An 18,953-nucleotide genomic window follows, 5' to 3' on the forward strand; every position below is an offset into this window, starting at 1 on the left:
GCCCCAGCTTGCGTCCTACCAGCCAGTGGGAGCTGAGCCTGCACCGGGGCTCTGGCAGTGACACACCGCTCTTGCTAATGCGACCGACTGACAGCGCCGAGCCCGGGATCTGCCAGCACACAGCCCTGCGGCCTGAGGCCGCCACCGCTGAGCTGGAGAGCGGAGGCTTCTATTAAAAGTGTGTCCCACAAGACTCACAGTGAAAGTTAAGTACCCGAGTGTTTAGAAGCTGCTTATTTAAAAGAGAAGCCCGACAGAGACCCAGATTCTGGCTTCCCTCCAGCCAGTCCCTGCTTTCACACACTCTGGAGGGAACGTGGTCTCTGGCCCACAGGAACACAACCAGAGGCAGCGTGCCGGGAAAGGTGACGTGGCACCGTCAGGAGACCGGACTTCAGTCCTGGATTCATCGCTAATTATCTGGGTGACCTTGGCCACATCGCTCTCCCGGCTGGCCCGGGTAAAGGAACACGAGGCTGGGATCACGGGCACCCACCCCGAGGTCCAGGTTTTCAGTGGCCGCTGCTGCAGGGCCTGACTGCACGCCCCGAGGGTACGTGCTGAGCTCCACCCTCAGGCCAACCGGCGGTGACATTGAAGCCCTTTGTTCTTTTAAAAAGGAGGAGCTGATCTGTCCCCTTCTGAAGCGCACCCTCCATCTCCCGCGCAGTCCTCAACTTCTAGGCCGGTCACAGAGGGCTTGGGGAGCCTGGCTCAGATTCGGGGAGACTGTGAGCACAGCACTGTTCTCGGTGCTGGGAGCCTCTCTCCATCGTGAAGGCCTTCAAGAGACTGCAGCGCACACACTGCAACACACTTCTAGTCACAGGATGTGCCTTAATGCTCTGCAAAAAGGGCAGCCCAGGAATCTGGGGTCCCCTCTCAGGGCTCTGCCAAGGACAGACCCACCCTTAAGGAGAGGGGCACCAGCAATGGCTCAGAACGAGAACATTCTTTGTGGGTCCAAGGAGTTAAAGACGTGAAGGTTGTGCGTTAAATGTGTAACGAGACAGCCATCCATGCTGGCCACACCACCGAGGAGGGACACTGGCTTTAGGCAGGATATTTACAACAGTCCCAGAAGTACTTGTTCCATGAAAGAGGAGCCATCAGTATTTCAAAATGGGAATGCTGGAAAGTCAGTCCTGAAAGTGCCGGGGGTGGAGGCGACGGGGACGGAGCAGGGACAAGCTTCTAAAGCTGGGGTAGAGGGGCACCTGAGGGGCTCAGTCGGTTGAGCGGCTGACTTCGGATCAGGTCATGATCTCACTGTTAGTGAGTTCGAGCCCCATGTCAGGTTCTGTGCTGACAGCTCGGAGCCTGGAGCCTGTTTCAGATCCTGTGTTTCCCTCTCCCTCTGCTCCTCCCCCACTCGTGCTCTGTCTCTGTCTCAAAAATAAATAAAAAAAACAAACAACAAAAAAAATTTGAAGCTGGGGAAGAAGTCCAGTAGAGGAGGAAGCAGGTGGTTTCACTTAATTATGCAACCCAGGTCTGTAATCCGCACCCTGGATTTGTATGCCGTGTGGGGGTCGTCAGGCCCAGAGGCCCGAGGAGGAAACATCGCAGTCCGGGGGGACCGGGATTACTCAGATGTGATCAATACCTCCCTCTCTGCTGATGAAGGGGGCCATCTGCATGGGTTTGAAGGGCTTCTCGCCATCCCTGGAGCCTGGCTCCAGTGCTGCTGGGGCAGGGGCGGGGGGAGCAGAGGAGGGGGTGCCCTTGTGGGAACTAGACTGGTCAACATGGGCGCGGCTGCTCCGTCTTGCGTGATGAGCAGCCAGTCTGGAGACCCAGCTCTGTCTGGGAGGGTGAGGCCTCACACGTGCCAGCGCTTCCATAAGGGAGCTCTTGTTTGGTTCGGGGCTTTTGCCCCCATCTCTTCAAAGCTGCAGCCAAGATGCCACAGACACCCTGGGGGAGGCGCCTCGACGCCCTGGACCTGAGTGCAGACTGGCTGCCGAGGCCTCCAGAGGCTAACGACCACACACACACACACACACACCTGTGGGGGTCTTGGAAACACCATGGCGTGGTGCCCAAGGACCCGGATGACCTGGAGGTCCCAGCCACGTCTCCCTTAGCCTCACGACACACTCTGTCACTGCCTGCCACTCCTCCCAAACCTGCTTTCCTGGCCCTTCTGGCGCTTTGCCGTAACCCCCAGCCACACCTGCGGACACCCCAGCCCACGCCTGCCCGACCTGCGACCCTCCGGAGCCCCGCCGGGCCCCAGGCCGTGTGCTCCGAAAGGGAGGGGCCACAGGGGCCTCCCGTGTCCTCCCCGGGCCTCGCTCGGGGCACCTAGGGAGAGGAGAGCGCTCAGAAAGGTGGCTCCGTACTGGTGCTGCTCACCTGGTAGGATCCTGAGCGAATGAGACACAACACAGGCCAGATTCTAGTGATTTCTTTCTGGCCAGTGGTGTCCGGGGAGCAGAGCAGAAGGGGGTCTGGGGGTGGGAAAGGAGGGGGTCATGGGGCGCTGCCCGGAGGAGGGGCTGGGTGAACAGGAGAAGCCTGGGGGGGCCACGAGGGAACCCCCCAGAGGCCCGACCGGCCTCCAGCTTCTGCCAAAGGCCTTGTGCAGGGCTGAGAGGAGCTGCACACAAAAGGTCCCTGACATTTCCCGGGATTAGAGAATTAAAGCTCTTCATTTAGATGAACGAGAAATAGCTCCCCGCTCTCCAGATGGTAAAATGCCAGCTGCTGCTACTGCCCGTCGCCGAGTCCGAGCCCAAGGATACCTGAACTGCTCTGGACCCACTTGGCGTGATGCTGTTTTCTGCAGGAACAGCCTTGCAGTCAGATAAACACATCCAAAGACATCTGGGCTCCCAAGAAAACCCAGACACCACCACCTACTTCCCTATCAAGCCGAGGCAACCGCAGGGAAAAGAACAGATCAGCAGAGCAGGGAGGGAGCCCTGCCGCGGGAGAGACAGGGCGTCCGGGCGGAACACAGTGTTCTCGGGCGCCTCCTGGGGATCACGGGAGGGGCCACTGGGCCTCTCGGGCTGTGGGGGAATGTTCCAGTCCTGGGACCGTGATCCCACACCAGCACGCCAGAGCTGCCCAAGAGGCATGCTGGGTGGCTGTAACTGCAGGGACGGCTCACCCTCCGCCCAGGCAGGGAGGCTGCACTCCTAGACACACCGAAGATGCAGTCGCTTAGCCGGGAGCGGGTGGGGCTGTCGTGGCAGCTGGTCTCTGGACTCCCTCGCTAAGAACACGGAGCACCAAGTGGGTCGTACGTCTCTATTTGGCCACAGATTCTGAGTTCGTGGCTCTTCCCCTGATAGTGAGGGTGACGGCAGCCGACACTCACTGAACACTTCCTTAGGGCAACCCCAGCGCCAAGCACTTTGTAAGCTTTATGCTCACACGGAGTCCTCACAGCATGTACCCCACAAAGTAGGTTCTATTATTTCTCCTATTTATTTTTTATTAAAATTTTTAATGTTTATTTTTGAGAGAGAGAGAGATAGAGAAGAGAGAGACTGAGCGGGGAGGGGCAGAGAGAGGGAGATACAGAATCTGAAGCAGCTCCAGGCTCAGAGCTGTCAGCACAGAGCCGGACGCGGGGCTCAAACCCACAAACTATGAGATCATGACCTGAGCCGAAGTCAGACACTTAACAGACTGAGCCCCCGGGGCAGCACCATATTATTTCCCCTCGTAAGGGCCATGGGACCTGAAGCGTGGCGAGAGGCTGACTCCCAGCTGGTGAGCCCACGCATGGCAGAGCCGGACACACACCTCGGCCCGGCTGAGCCCAGAGCCTGAGTCTCTAACGTGTCCACGCTGGGGAGACTGCGAAGAGGTGACAGTGGAGCCCAGAGAAGACGCTAGGCATGGTCAGTGAGGTAAGGGACTGGCGGGGGAGGAGCCTGACTGAGGAGAGGAGAGTGGTCACGGCCGACAAGCACACTGGGGAGGTCGGGCGAGCCCCGGACTGGAGGTTCCCCTTGTACCTCACACCTGTGGACCCAACCTCACACTATTTATGGGAGGCAGGTGCTCGTATCATCTGCATCCTCCACATGGGGAAACTGAGGCAAGTGAGGCCACAGAAGGAGTGGTGGTCAGCTGAGGCCGCACGCACGCCAGAGCGGCTCTCAGCCACTGCCTGTCTCTGGAACGGCCACCGTGGGGAACGCCGACTGGGGCCCAAGGGAGGGGGCGAGGCAGCCTGCTGTCTGCGGGAACAGGCCTGGGAAGTGCTGGGCGGCGAGGCTTCCCAGAAGCACCTGCTGGACTCAGGCCTGGGGCGCACGCAGCCCCAGGAAGAAACAGGCTGCAGAGCCGAGGCCACTGCGGGACCGCATCCTGGCCCTGGAACCGCGCACGAGCGAGTGTCTGAGCAAGGCCCTCGGGCACTACCACACTCAGCGGTGGTGGAGGGCACCTTGCAGAGGACGGAACCGGGCTGCCATGAGGGGAAAATGAATGATCAAGTCTGTCCTGTGAAGACTTGCACGTGCCCCTTCCGGGAAAAGGTGGTGATAAACGTCACTCTCGCGGTATGCAGACGGTAATGATCCGTCCCTGCCATTCTCTGCGCCCAGGGCCCCTCAGGCTGGCGCCCCACAACTTCCACTCCCACTGTCCTTCTGCTTATCCGACCCGCTCAACACGGCCCGGCTGTCAGCCTAGGAAGGGCCGCCCTTCGGGATGACCCTGGAACTGTCCGCCACCTCTCCCTCCCTGAAGCGCTTCGGTGGCCCGGTAGCTGGCCCCCGCACCGCCCCTGGCCTGGGGTCCGCCCACCGGTCCTTGCACCGGGGAGAGTGGCTCCCTCCTGTTCTCTTTCTGGGAGCGCCAGGGCACACGAGGCAGCAACGGGATGCACAGAAACACGGCCCCAAATGCTGCCATATCTGGTTTATGAAACCTAAGTTCTCTTCCTTGAGAAAAGTCAACCAGCATTTATGAGAAAAGGGCAAGGTCAGAGTGAGTGACGGCAACTGGAGAAGGCAGAGGTCCCTTCCCCTTTGTGGAGGCTGCAGGGTCCTTCTAAGGCATGGGGGCCTCTGCCGACGGCCTCACCTAAGCAGAGCACCGAACGAGGGAAAGGCTGGCTATGTGGTGCCAGGGCTTTGAACTCTGGCCACGGCCACAGCCACAGCCACTTCCAGATCCTTGTGGCACTTCCGGAGGGCTTTGTGAAAGGAACAAAAGGGAAGAAAATCTGGGTATTAGAGAGAACGAGGCTACAAATAACTGCACGACTATTCATTGAGCCTCTCTGGTGATGTGCGATGTCACAGCAGGCACACACAACCAAGCGACATGTGCCGCACAGCCTCATTCAAAAGAAGTAGTCCTGTCCCCTGGGAACGATCCTTTTTTGGGACGGCTCCCTTTCCTGGGACCGGGGATTAGCGACACGCTGGGCTGATCGCATATGACCTGGGTAGGCACTCAACTTACGGCAGGTGTCCAACACGTCCACTGAAGGCCTACAATGACCCAGTCCTCGTACCGAGAAGCACTGGGTGGGGATGGCCACTCGGGAGACATGCCCCGACAAAATCTGCCTGTCGAGGCCGGTCTCGGTCTCAAGGCGTGAACGAGTGAGTGAACACGAGAACGAGCGAATGTGGGAGGGACGAAGCGCGGCAGCCTGGCCTGAACGGTGCCGGCCACCGGACGACCCGCCCGCCCTGAGGTCCTGCGCCAGCACAGCTCAGGGAGGGCCACTCTTCCCTCTGAAGCACCGGGGACGGTGACCGTGGAACTCCGTGCTGGACGTCCGCGGGCTACTTCTGTGTTTTTCTCCGAGTAGAAACATCGCGAAAGCTGCGCCGGTGCCTGTGCTACTGTCCCTCACATCCCCACCCACCCACCTCTGCTGCTCCCCCTCCCCCAGCCTCCCCGCCAGGACTTCAACGCAGCGAGTAGCCGCAGATTTGCTCGCACTCTTCCTAAGTTCCTGGATGAAAACACACACGGTTTTGAAAATGAGGAGGTTAAAGATCAAAACGGTGGCTGCCCCTGCAGAGTTTAAATGTCAGGAAAATACGCACACGTCTGAAACCCCTCCTGCCTCTTTGTGCTTCTGCCCTTTCAGGCGGCCCCCTATTTCTGAGTTCCATTCTCAGAGTCTGCTCTGCTGGAGACGTGGCGGCTATAAAAAGCGTCTTCGCCCTAGGACGGAGTCAATGACGGGAGCCTGTCGGCAGCCGCGGCCCACAGCACGCCGTCCCCAGCCCTCCGCCGCCTCCCCGCGCCCGGGGAAGGGGTCTAATGAGCGAGAGGGCAAGGGCCTGCTGACAGTCCCCGCTGCAGACAAAAGGCAGAGGCCGCAGTTAGTTTCACGTGGCGGGATCTGCGACAGGACCTCGTGTGCCCGTCTTGAGCCAGGGGAGCCCTGCGCGCACGGCCTGAGGAGTGTGTGCTTCCACCCTCTTCGCTCCTGACATTATCTTTCGGGAATGAAGAGGCAAGTGTGAGCTCTGTGAGGCAGCCCCCCTCCCACCCTCCTGCTTTGTCACATGGAGGGCCAAGGCCTGGGGGGGGACCCACCTTCCCAGCAGGCCTCTCCCCCTGCGGCCGCGGCCGCTTGCAGGCAGGGAAGTACACAGCCCACGGTAACTGCGCGCACACGGCCGCGGCACCTGTCACCGCCGTGAGGACATCTGGGAGCTGTTTTTTGCCCGAGACAGGGCCTCTTACTGATGCCCGAGGACCCTCCTCGACCGTGTCACTGTTGTCTGAAAATGCACTCTGCTCCTGACTCAGGCCTGGCCTTTCTGGGCGGCGTGGACAGCTGGCCCTCCCCTGCCTGGGCCGCCGGCATGGGTGCGGTCAGCTTCTTTCTGGGGACCGCTACCTGTAACATCCATCAGGACACCCGAGATTTAGGCGGGTGGGCAAGATGCAAATAGGATTCTGAGAAAAAGCGGAGACTTAAAAAGCCGAGTTTAGACACACCGCCGCCTAAATCTTCTCTCCTGGCGTTCTGAGTCTGAAGTGCCGAACACCATCCCGTAAATTGCACCAGGTCCTCAGAACCTGCAACGAAGTGGTCCCAGCTTGGCTTTACCGTGTGGCCTGTCCTCTGTCCACCCACGCGGCCCGAGGCTCGCGCGGGAAAACAAGCACTGTACCGGCCTGCACCTTTGTGAGGCCACACGGTGGGCCCTCCATCCTCCCCACCAGCATCTTCCACGAACACGTGACTTTTTAAACAAAACCTCAAACCTTTCCATGGGATGATTAGTTGAAAGCTTCGCTGATAAAAGATTAAGCTTAATTCTGTACTGTGTTATTTTCCAGTATCTTCCTTACGTGGACGGCAAATAGACAACCTTTTAGTCGGGAAGACAGAGGACTCTTTAAGCCACGACCTCTTACCTGCCCCTGGGACAGGAAAAGGACTCTTCACTACTGGAATCGGAGAGAAACACCTCCGATCCCCAAATTATGGCTCATTAATTGAGTGCAGGTTGGTATCAGAGGTCAAGTGCATTTAGATAAAGATAGCTGAAGGCAAGGGTGACACAGCAAGCTCAGACAGGGCTCTGCTCACCCACACGGTGCCGTTCAGCTGAGCTAACCCCCAGCCCTACAGATGCATCCACTTTCCCTGCTTCAGACACACTCCATCAACTACGAGGTAGGAACCGGCGGGGTCCCCTATCTCTCCGGCTGGACTAATACCAAACTTTCACACTGCTCCAATGTGCGTGTGTAGTTTTAGACAAATACAAAGAATGCGTGGCAGGTTATTTTTAGGGAATAAAAATATAGCACTGTCTATCCACATCTGTGCTTCACCAAATCTGTGTTTCACACATTCTACAACTTCCTAATAAACTTTCTGCTTGCATTCAAAAATACTTAATGCCACACAGAACGTTAAAATACATAACATGTGCAAAGGCGAGCATGTGCAAGCCCTTCACGTGGGGCATGTGAATGGAAATTGGACCATTGTCAAAAGACCAGGTTGCGGTCTACACGCTCATGGCTCCCTGAAGCCGCTGCCTGGCTTTGCGGAGCCCGGGGAACGTAACTCATCACAGCACCACAGAGGACACCAAGATAAAGCAGGTTAAAGAAACAAACCCGCTTTAACGCTCCTCACTATTAGAGCGACACACAATGCGGGACAGTGACCGCTGCTCTTTCTCTCTAGAATGCTTTTCCACAGCTGCTGGGGGAACGTGACGAACGCAGTTGGCACGGATAAAGTTAGCACTTAAGGCTGAGACCTTATGCACGCGGAACAAGTACGTGCCTCTGGCATGGCCACTTTGACAAGGACGCTGAGTGTCACGTGCCGCTGCCGCACTAAGCCTGCCTATGACCACACGCCTGTGACCACACACATTTTCCTGCAGGCTCCGGGCCGAGGGTCGGCGGCTCGCTTCTCCATTATCCTTCTAAGCTAGCTTGGCTGGGTAAAGGAGTATTCGAGGAGTCAAGACCATGATTTTCTTTTTAAAATAAACTTAATTTTGGACTAGAAAAGTTATAAAGATGGTACACACAGCTCCCATGTACCCCTCGCCCAGTTTCCCCTGTTAACATCCTTCATGACCAGATAACTTTGGCGCAACTAAGAAGCCAGCATTGGTTACTTACTATTGAGTCAACTCATTTTCGCATTAATAGCCTCTTTCTGTTTCAGGATCCAACCCAAGACAGCATGTTGTATTTGACTGTGTTAAGATCGTGAAACTTTAGAGGTGCCTGGGGGGCTCAGTCGGTTAAGCGTCCGACTTTGGCTCAGGTCATGATCTCACGGTTCATGAGTTCGAGCCCCGCGTTGGGCTCTGTGCTGACAGCTCGGAGCCTGGAGCCGGCTTCAGATTCTGTGCCTCCCTCTCTCCCTGCCTTTCCCCTGCTCGTACTCTATCTTTCTTTTCTCTCTCAAAAAAAATTAAACACTTAAAAAAAAAAAAAAGACTGAAACGTTAAAGCGTTTACAGCCTCCCTAAAGGTGTGGTGTCGCTCCTCAGGCCCCTCTCCTGCCCCAGGCACCAGTCCTGTCTTAGCCTTTCATGGACAAGGGTCCAGGGAACAATGTGAAGTGATGTATTAAACACCATTAGAGGGCTGGTCCTTATGCTGCTTTGATACAAAAGCCTTAAGCTCACTGCTCAATGGGAACAGGGATTCCTCTTGGACTGATGAAAAGGCTTTGGAACTAGATAGAGAGAGGGTTCCACAGCACCACAAAGGTTCTACGAGTCACAGAACTGCGTTAATTTTATGTCATGTGAATTTCACCTCAATTACAAAAACCCCCCAAACTCTATGCTCTCTCTCTAAGCTACCTGGCATCCCCTTGGATGCAGCTGTGACTCCAGTGGAAATGAGGTGGGCTCAGCTTTCAAACTCATGTCCCTCCTCTGCACCAATCCCTTCAGTGGACTCGAGAATGAAATCCAAATTCTGTAGCAGGGCCTAGAGGCACCTGCCGAGCCCGGGCTCCGCCTCCCTGCCCCGCTGCGGTCGATCACACAGGCCTCCGACGGTCCTTAGAACGTGCTCCTCAACACTGGGGCCGGGCTGCCTCCTCCACGGCCTGCGAGGGTCTCCCCATGGCTCTCCCATGACTGGCACTTCCCACGAGGTGCCTGTCCTAGTTAGGTTTTGCCCCATAAAGGCCTCCTGGGATGGGACTGCCCCGAGAGAGGCCCCTCGTTCACAACCTGGAGTCGTCATCTTCCTCGTCCGTCTCGTTTTCCCTTGTGTTCCCGGCACCTCGCGTGGGGCCTGGCACATGCCAAACGGGCTCCCTGAGTAACTTACTGAGCTGGACGAGGCAACGAAGGAAATTCCAACCAAGTCCATTGTGTGCACTGCTGGATTAAAGTAGAGACGGGGGGCGGCTGAGGGCAGGGGAAAGTAGCTGGTGCCCCACGGGGGAACCGGCTAGGGTGCCGTGGGGGGTGCAGGGAACCCTCATAAGCCCCAGGTGCTGAGCTGCTTGGGGAAAGGGCCCCTTCTGCCATCAGAAGCTGGGAAAGGATTTTCTGTAGCCACATTTCCCTAACAGCATTTCAAGGGGAAGCCTGACATTGGAAAAAGAAGCTACCAGAATGTTACGTGGGGGTGGGGGTGGGGGTAGGGTGCAGACGGGGCCAGCCTGCCTCTCTCAGCCCGTGCGAGGCACCTGGATAGACCTCAGGGCTCTGAGGAATGGAGCTTAAAACTTAGGTTAGCTTGGCACTCAAAAGCCTGTGTTTTGTCTTGTTTTGTTTTAAGGTATGATTTCTATATAGCAAAACTCACCCTTTGAAGGTGTGAGATAACAGGAAAAAATATACATTTATGCAGTTTTTTTTTTAAATCTTCGCCCCTGGTTCCTGGCACAGAGCTCCTGAAAGCCTAAGTGATACAGTGCTAGGGTCACCTCTTGTTCTAACGAGGGGACCTTGGGTGGGCACCTGCATGGGGACTGGTCACCAGAAAGACCAAGCCATGATTAAAGTAATTAGAGGCTTAGAATTTTCCATCCCGCCCCCCATCCTCCAGAGACAAGGGAGTGGGGCTGGAAGCGGAGTTAATGACTGGCTAGCCTCTGTGAGGGGCCTCTGTAAACCCCCAGCAGCACAGGGGCACCCGGCTGGCTCAGCTGGTGGGGCCCGTGACTCTTGATCTCAGAGTTGTGAGTTCGAGCCCCACGCTGGCTACAGGGATTACTTAGAAACAAAATCTTAAAATCCTGGTAGTACAGGGTTCGGGGCGCTTCCAGACTGGCCAACATGACCCCAGAAGGGGGATGTGCCTCAGCTCCACGGGGACAGAAGCTTCTGTGCTCGAGACCCTCCCAGGCCTTGCCCTGTGTATCTCTTCGTCTGGCTGGTCACCTGGATCTCATGCCCTTTCATAACCTGGCAGAAGTAAGCAAGCACTGCTTACTCCCTGCTGCTCTGGAGAATTAAGAGAGCGTGGGGACGGGGGCTCGGGAACCTGTGATCTACGGCGGGTGGCGCAGGAGCACAGGTGAGAGCCCGAACTTGTCAGCCTCTATCCCTGGTACACGGTGTCAGGCTGAGTTCAACTGTAGGACACCCAGCTGGGGTCCGGGTCGGGCCTGTTACTGCGGGGCAACCCCCCCCACGTTTGGCGGCCAGGAGAGGCACGTCTGCGCGTAGTGAAGGCGACTCACTGGAGACACACACAGGAGGGAAGGACTGCGGTTTCTCCGGGGGGAGGAAGGGAAACACTGGTCTTCCTCTAGGGTGGGTGCACGGCCCCAGGAGTTTGGAAACATACTAGTGTGCGAAAGCCACCACAATTAAGATCCGGAAGGTGTCCATCACCCTAACACGTGTCCGCGTGGCCCTTTGGGGACAATCTTCTGCCGTTACTCCTACCGCCTCCCCCTGGAAGCCACTGGTCTGATTTCTGTCCCTAAGGTTTTCTCTTTTCCAGAATGTCATATACGTGGAATCATATCGTGAGAAACCTTTGTGTTTGGCTTTTCTTCATTTACAAAAACCCAACAAACCCTCTAACTTAAGAGCAACGTTTATACGTTAAAGCATTCACATTTCCCTTACTGCCTCATCAGTGAGAAGCAAAAAATAGAGCTTACCTTCTGGAACACTTGATAGTTGGATTTGGACCATATATCAAGCTGGGGGGAAAGAGAGAAAAGCATCATGTAGCTCCAGCTACACCTGTCAGCCTGATATACTAAACGTCATTACGGAATAACAGAACCATGGCCTTGCACGTGCATCTCAAACGTCCTGCTTGGATTTCTTCTTTCTCAGCCTGTCAGTGATTTAAGGAAGCTCACGGAGGGGACACAGACAAGTCTGCTGGAGTCACTGGCTGTATCCAAGGCCACATGAGCTGAGCCCCTGGCTCACTCTTCTAACCTGGACTCCTACCATGGTTCTCTTGAATGCCAATGATCATTCGATCGATCCTGCCTCAGGGCCTTTACACCTGCTGTGCCCTCTGCCTGAAATCCTCACATCGCTCCTCCTAGCTTTCTGTAGTTCAAATGTCACCTTATTAGAGAGTCATAGCTCAGTTGCCGTGTCTAAGATATTATTTCCATACCTGTTGTCTTGATTCTCTTTACCTTTTCAAAAAAATTTCAAATTTTCTTTGTGTTTAAAATCGTCTGGATCTTTTTTTTAAAGTTTATTTATTTTGAGAGAGAAAGCAGGGAAGGAGCAGAGAGAGAGAGACAGAATCCCAAGCATCTTTCTTTTTAAGTTTATTTATTTTGAGAGAGAAAGCAGGGGAGGAGGAGGAGGACAGAGAGAGAGAGAGAGAGGAAGACAGAATCCCAAGCATCTCTGCGGTGACAGCACAGAGCCCAATGTGGGGCTCAAGCCAATGAACTGTGAGGTCATGGCTTGAGCTGAAATCAAGAGTTGGACGCTCAACCGACTGAGCCGCCCAGGCGCCCCCAGTCTGGAACTTTCTTTTGCTTACGCTGCGCTGGTGTGGGAGCTGGCATGTAAGACATTGGCAGGTCTCTGCCGCGGGCAGGAGAGCCAGCGGCTTGCAGGTGCCGAGCGCCTGTCCCGTGGCAGGCACCACACTGGGCCCTGCACGCACACTTGCCCGTAACCCCGGGAACAACCAGTGTGGTCATGCCCACTAGCAAACTCACTTTCCAGAAGCGGAAACGACGGCCCGGAGCCACCTGCTTGCCCAGGGTAATCTCGATGGGCTTCTTAGGGACGATCTCCCCTGGGGTGCTCAGACTTGGCTGGAGCAGAAGCTGCTGGTTTTGTTTGTTTATTTGTTTGTTTTTAATGTACAGATTCTTGGTCCCTCCCCTGGAGGGTGTGAATTGGTAGTTTTCAGTGGGCCCGGGGACCTGTCCATCTGTCTGTTTCAGCTCTGCTCCCCAAACGGTGACATAAGTGTGGCTGGTCGGGCCAGGGACCGTGATCCGGCGCACCCCTTCTCCACAGTGAGGAGGCGGGAGACCCCAGCCAGGGCTCCGAGTCACCAGGCCACCCTCCTCCGGCTCCACCTGGTCTGGCACAGGGCACTTCACTGAGTTTATTCTAATGAAAAGGACTTTTGTTTAACAGTTTTATCATAAATCAAGTCAATCCATTCTCGTTGTTTCATGAGTTTAGAACGAATGAAGTATGGCAAAAATACAATGACCCCTAATACAGTGCTGGGCCATACAGCTCAAGGACAGCGCAGATTAAAAGACAGGCTGTCAGTATGTCCCCTGGAGGCTAAAAAGTCAACTCTAATATATGAGTTCAAGAGCTGAACAAATTGAAGCAGCTGGTCAATGGGCCTCTTGGAGCCTGCCTCTGGGGTTGGCCAGTGGTCAAGGTGGAAGCCTGAGAGAGGACTGTCTGGCCTATCGGTTGTGTTAGTGATTCTGGAGCCCCCGGGAACAAGAGAAGCAATCAGGTGGGAAGAGTCCCCTAAGAAGACGGGGAGTCGGGTGTTGCGCTGGGCGGGGCCACCTCAGTGCTCTCTTTTTGTTCTGAGGAAAACACCAAAACCTGCTTTTCTGGAAACGGTCCTTGGGGATCAAAAGGTGCTCTGCGAGCAGGCACGCATTCAGTTCTCTCTGGCTTCTTCCTGCTCGGAACTGGCTTCGTGTAAACTTCACGTGTCCCCATGGGGCACCTGCTGGAGACGGCAGGCCTCGCGGATCCAAGCCCAGGAAAGGGATGGGAAGAACTCCGCCTGAACCTTCACTCGAACCGGCCCTCCCCTCCCTGTTCCCGCCCTTTCTGCCAACTTCTCCTTCCTGGTTTCCACAGAAGCCCCTACCTGACCTGCTCCTTCTACTCTGGCTCATCTGCTCTCCAGAAAAGGGGGTGTCAATGTTCAGTCACTGTCCCCTGTCCATCTGCTCCACTTAAACCACTTGATTTATATTTAAAAAAATCTTTAGGCATTAGAATTTTAATTCGGCAGGTTAGCAGCTTGCCGGGGGGAAGCGAACTCTGAAGGGAGCCTCAGGAGAAACCTGTGGAATGAATTCCCCGCTGTCACTTCTTCAATTCTGTTCAAGAAAGCTGCCAGCCGGCCGGTCGTACTTGGGGGAAGTGGGGTTCCGGCTGGGTTCTCAGGGCCGCAGTGCAGCCCGGGGCTTTAAAATGCTGCACTTAAAGATTATTCAGAGAGGGCAGAATGAATACGAATGATTTTTTGTATCTCTTAGTTCTACCAAATCACTGCCAAGACGACAGAGAGGCCTGAGACTCTAAATCCACATTTTAGGGAGAGGAGCACCAGTGTCTTCACCTGGAGCAGGTACCGGCCTCCTTCCACGGGAAGCCCCCAGATGCTTCTCCCGAGGCTGTTCACGGTTTATCCCTCCTGCCTGCCTGCTCCCGTCAGACATAGGCAGGCCGCCACACAAACAGAGGGCCACGGAAAAAGAGAAAAGGAAGAAGCTGCATCTAGACTGGAGAGGTCCAGTTTTTATTTAAAAGAGAAAATTATTAAAAAAAAAACAAAAAACAAAAAACCCAACCTCTTCAGGAGCTGCAGAATGTTTTAATGGAGAAATCATCTAGGGAGAAATACGCGCAAGTTTAATTAAGAGATGGACTCTCCAACCTAATTGTGGCTTCTCAGAACACACCACGCTCATTCAAAGTGAGCGTGCTGCTCTTTTCGAAAGGCGGTTTAAATATATTATTCAGGACCCTAGGGAATAGCTCCAACCATCTGGGACCGAAGGATGTCAGACAATACAGCCTATGTACCAGGTGCACACAGTAAGAAAGGGGTCCGAGGACAATGGGGTCCCCTATTGCTGCGAAGGCACAGCAGGCAGATTTTCTGCTAGATTTATGCCAAAGAAAGCTATTTAAGTGAGTGTTCTGAAGTCCGTGCCCTGCCTTTCCTCAGGGCCAGGAAGATTTCAGAAATTCATTTCAGAGAACCAGGACGGATCCAAGTGAATATTTATTAGCTTCAGCTTAGTTGCTGCAAAGGCGGGTATGGCTACCAATTTTTTACCGGCTGTGATATTCAAGGAGGAGCATTCTGGAGGCTGTAAACTTTCAGCCTGATGAACGGCAAATTATTCTGAACTACAACGACAAGGAAAGAAAGTAAAGCACCCCTCGGTATTCTGGGCAAGCATTAGAAAGATCTTAAAATGGAAAAGCCAACCTTACGGTAATTGGTGGCTGAATCTGCAGTCCCAGGAGCAGCCTCTGGGGGTCGCAGTGAGTAGTTGAGGGGCAGGAGTGTGCTCTATTCTCGGGCAAAATGGAAACAAACCTCACTGACGACCAACTGCTCCAGCACAGACACGTCTGCTCTCAGGTTCAACATCAAGACGTCAAAGGGCCACGCAACTAATACGAATGGTGACAATCAGCTGACTTACCGAAGGGAAAACTCAGAACGCCCAACATCAGAAGGCGTGGGCACGGCAGCTGTGACGCTGACCCCCGCCATCGGCATCTCTACACACCCGGTGAGGGCAGACGCCCTTTGCAGAGGGCTATGCATCTGGTCCGCATGATACCTGCCTGCGTTAGCTTTCTGAGGCTTCCAGAGATCCGGATGAGGATGATAAACCCATTCCCAACTCACAGAGGAGGAAACTGAGGCTCAGAGAAGTTCAGTAACCTGTGTGACATCACACATGAGTATGTGGTACAAAATTCTCTACCAGGAGGACTGTCTTTTGGCTAGAATCCAGGAGTGCCGAACGGCAGTACCCCTGAGCTGCCGCAGCTGTTGCAGGGGGTGGGTGGGGGGACACTCTTGCCAAGTTCAGTAAGACAAATCTGCTATGAGGTCTGCTCAGGTGACAGTTATCGCCACTGAAATTCACTCAGCAGCAAGCGAAAACTTCTGGCAGCTTATCGGGAAGTTACCCATTCTGCGTTTCAAAAAACAGTACAAGGTACTATAAATGATCTAAAATTGACAATTCCAAACAAAACGTATAAGCCTCATGAGGGTCTTCCAACTTTTACAGCTTTTATTTATTAGCAGCTTCACCCTGCAAGGTCAACAGGGATGCGCCGGTAGGGGGTGGAGGGCCATAAACCAGCCACGACCCTCCCTTTCCCCATGGCCGCCCGGGTTTTCCAAACCAGCAGCCTCTACGTGGTCACCTTCTCAATGCGCCCATTCCTCCCTGCAGAAAACAAAGGCGGACGAGTCTTCCCAGAGAGAGTGGGGGTACAGGTCTGTTCTTCAACTTTTCATTTCCCATCAGGACAGACGTGTGTGACCCACAACTGCAGAAACCACAATTCCGGGGCACCCTCTGCATGTGAATTCCACCGGATCCCCTTCCCTGGCTTCCCCCCTTCCCCCATAAGTAACAAGAGGCCGTTTTTCTGAAGGTCGTCTGAACAATTTCAAAGGCGATAACAAATCAAAATGTTCCCTGCATCTAATATCAAACGGGGCTGATGCCAACACTTATTAGAGAAATCAGATTCCAGCTTCCCCAGCCCCCTCGACCCACACACACACACACACATCCCACTTTGAAGTGGGAAGAATGCGGGGATCAGAAATTACCCTGGAGACAGCTCTGGCTGTCTTTGAAGGTTCCCTTTGATACCACCATTTCTCTTCCTCTCTTTCGCTAGGAGGCTAAAAGCTGCCTTTTTTATTGATATGGGGTAATTAATGAAGCTATAGCATTAACATAACCTAAATCCCCTAATAAGATAAATTCAACCGAGACACTTATATTTTTTCAGTTAAGTCTGACAGGTATAAAATCAGGACAATGGCCAGGTATTCAACTTAAAGCTGCCTTTTAACATGCTGAGTCATGGCTCTCTGCTCCTCCTGGCTTACAGCGAAGAGCGGGTTGGTAAGTTTTAAAAGCATTTCTGTATTTTATTAGAGGAATTCGTCGACTGGAGCTTGGTATCAAAAATACGCATCTCAGGCGAAGAGGCAGACTGATTAGGGTAGTGGTGGCTGGTGGTTACTGAAAACTGTAGAGTGATGGCCTTCCGGGGATTCTGATGGGAAGAAACCTTCCAGGTCTGGAAATCGGGGGTGGGGTGGGGAGGGGGTCGTAGCGCTGTGCCGCTACTGTAAGAACAGGGACAATGAAACTTCTTAGGATGAGCCCGGCTGCTTTGGGTCTGGGGGACGCTGACTGGCTGTGGTCGCAGAAGCTCAGGCCCCAGCAAGGCTGTGGCTTTCCAGGCTGCACCCGTGGTGTCGGTGGCTGTGCTCTCCGAGGCGGCAGCACGTTACCACCAGGCAAGCGCCCAGGCCCCAGCTCAGCAAACGCAGGCCCGCAGGTCTGGAACAGCAGAACTTTGGGCAGCAATCTGTTCCTGAGCACCACACCCCCAGCTGTGAGCGACGGCTCCTTCCAAAGGTTGCCTTTTGTCTGGGGTGTGCTAGACATTTCAGCATGTTGATTACACAACTGCTTACGTGCATATAAATATATATAAACTCACATATAGCAGCATCAGCACTCAAAATAGAACGCTAATAATAATGTCTGCATGGTTTTGTAAAGTGCTCTGAAAAACAAGAAGGGGCTAATCAAATTGGCAAGGATTCAATTCTGGGCCGAGCAGTCAGTCACCTGAGAGCGTCCTCTGCCAAATGAGGTTAATGTGTCTTTAAAACCACCAGCGACTCGGTCCTCTCCGTCTTGCTCTTCCCGGTTTCAGGGTCCCTGCTGACCACTGGGGCCGAAGCGCACGGTTGTAAAACGCAGCAGGCGGCCTCCGGTGTTGCATCTGCGATATGAATCACAGCCGATTCAGCCTTCCAGGCACACACTCGTGTTTTCCTGAGGAGCAGAGAACCCACGCTCATATCTTACCAGGAAGACACGTGCCGTGTGCGCGCGTGGTGTGTGCACCTCCTTCATCTTCTAATTTACTTATGACTTCCCTCCCTGCTGCGTCTGTGGGTCCTCGTCTCTGAGGTTCGGTTCCCCGCTTCTCCACCCCAGCTGCAGCACGGTCCCATCCCACGCGGCCTTCTCTATCCCTTCCCGCACAGTCCTGGGCTGCTCCAGCTCCCCGCGACCCGAGGCATATCCCTGGGACAGAGTCACAGGACACAGTCCGGCCCCTTGAGGTGCTCCTGGCAGGCGGGGGTCCGGGACCCGGTGCGGTGCGACAGCGGGCAAGTCCCCGTCCCATTCGAGGGCTCAATCTCCTCATCTGGCAAAGGCGGCTGATTCAGACAGAGCCTAGGCCTCTGCCACGACTGAGGGCCAGGTCTGTGCAGCAAGACGCCTGCAAGGTCAACACACGGGATTCGCTTAGTGCTCTTATTAACTGCACGCTAGAAATGTAAACAGAGCCAGGAGGTGCTGATTCTAATCCTGGACAAAGAGTGCTCGGAGTGAGATGGGTGTGTTCCCGTCAAGCCGGCCTGTGCTGCGCTCGGAACACACGCGGGGCCGCACCTCCAAGCCTGCGCTCGTGGAAGAGGCCCCTGGGAACACGGGGACGGGAAGAGAAAGGGGACGGCGGGAGGCCAGTGTGAAGGGCAGAGTGAGTGTGTCCGGTGGACAAGGGGGAGAGGGCACCCCAGGCCAAGGGCTCGGGGGTGTAGACGGGTGACAGGCTCGTGGGAGCCACGGCGGCACAGAAGGCTGCTGGGTGAAGCGTGCGCGGAGGACGGCAGGCGAGGTCAGAAAGGAAGGCAGGGGCCACATCGCTCGGCCTTCCTGGGCATCGCCGAGGAGTTGGGATTCTATTCTAGAAGCCACGGTGTCAGAAGCAGGGTCTGCACAATGCCGGTGTCACACGTACTGAGAGTAAAGGAAGAAACAATGAGTTTGGGGTTCAAAAAAGCGAGGAAAACACCACACACTCTATACTCCTCTGGGGAGACTCGTAAGACACTCAGCAAACTCGAGTTTCTAAGAATTTCTACAGCCAAGAAACCTACTGGACCTTCTCTAACCCGTGGTTCTCAGACATTCTGACGGTGGCCTGCTGTGCGTCCAACACCTATTAACAGTCCACTTTCCTGCCTGCTTTGGGTGGTGGGGGTGGGGGGGGGGGGGGGAGAAC

The 18,953-nt window shown here is 54.8% G+C and overlaps 1 protein-coding gene across 6 annotated transcripts in view; it reads right to left on the reverse strand.

The window, feature by feature from the left end:
* MED27 (mediator complex subunit 27) overlaps positions 1 to 18,953 on the reverse strand; it is a 256,683-nt gene that overhangs the window by 71,507 nt on the left and 166,223 nt on the right. For 3 of the 6 annotated variants that reach the window (XM_077768415.1, XM_077768413.1, XM_077768411.1), the window contains one exon: positions 11,558 to 11,599. The exons of 1 other annotated variant lie outside the window; for it this stretch is intronic. In XM_077768415.1, the coding sequence (XP_077624541.1) occupies positions 11,558 to 11,599 (42 nt within the window). Of the gene's footprint in view, positions 1 to 11,557; positions 11,600 to 17,503; positions 17,661 to 17,746; positions 18,689 to 18,953 lie in introns of all 6 variants that reach the window. 2 more of the 6 variants (XR_013336121.1, XR_013336120.1) reach the window with 1 other exon arrangement.

Source organism: Crocuta crocuta, unplaced genomic scaffold (assembly GCF_008692635.1).
Source record: "Crocuta crocuta isolate KB4526 unplaced genomic scaffold, BGI_CrCroc_1.0 scaffold35, whole genome shotgun sequence".
NCBI lineage: Eukaryota > Metazoa > Chordata > Mammalia > Carnivora > Hyaenidae > Crocuta > Crocuta crocuta.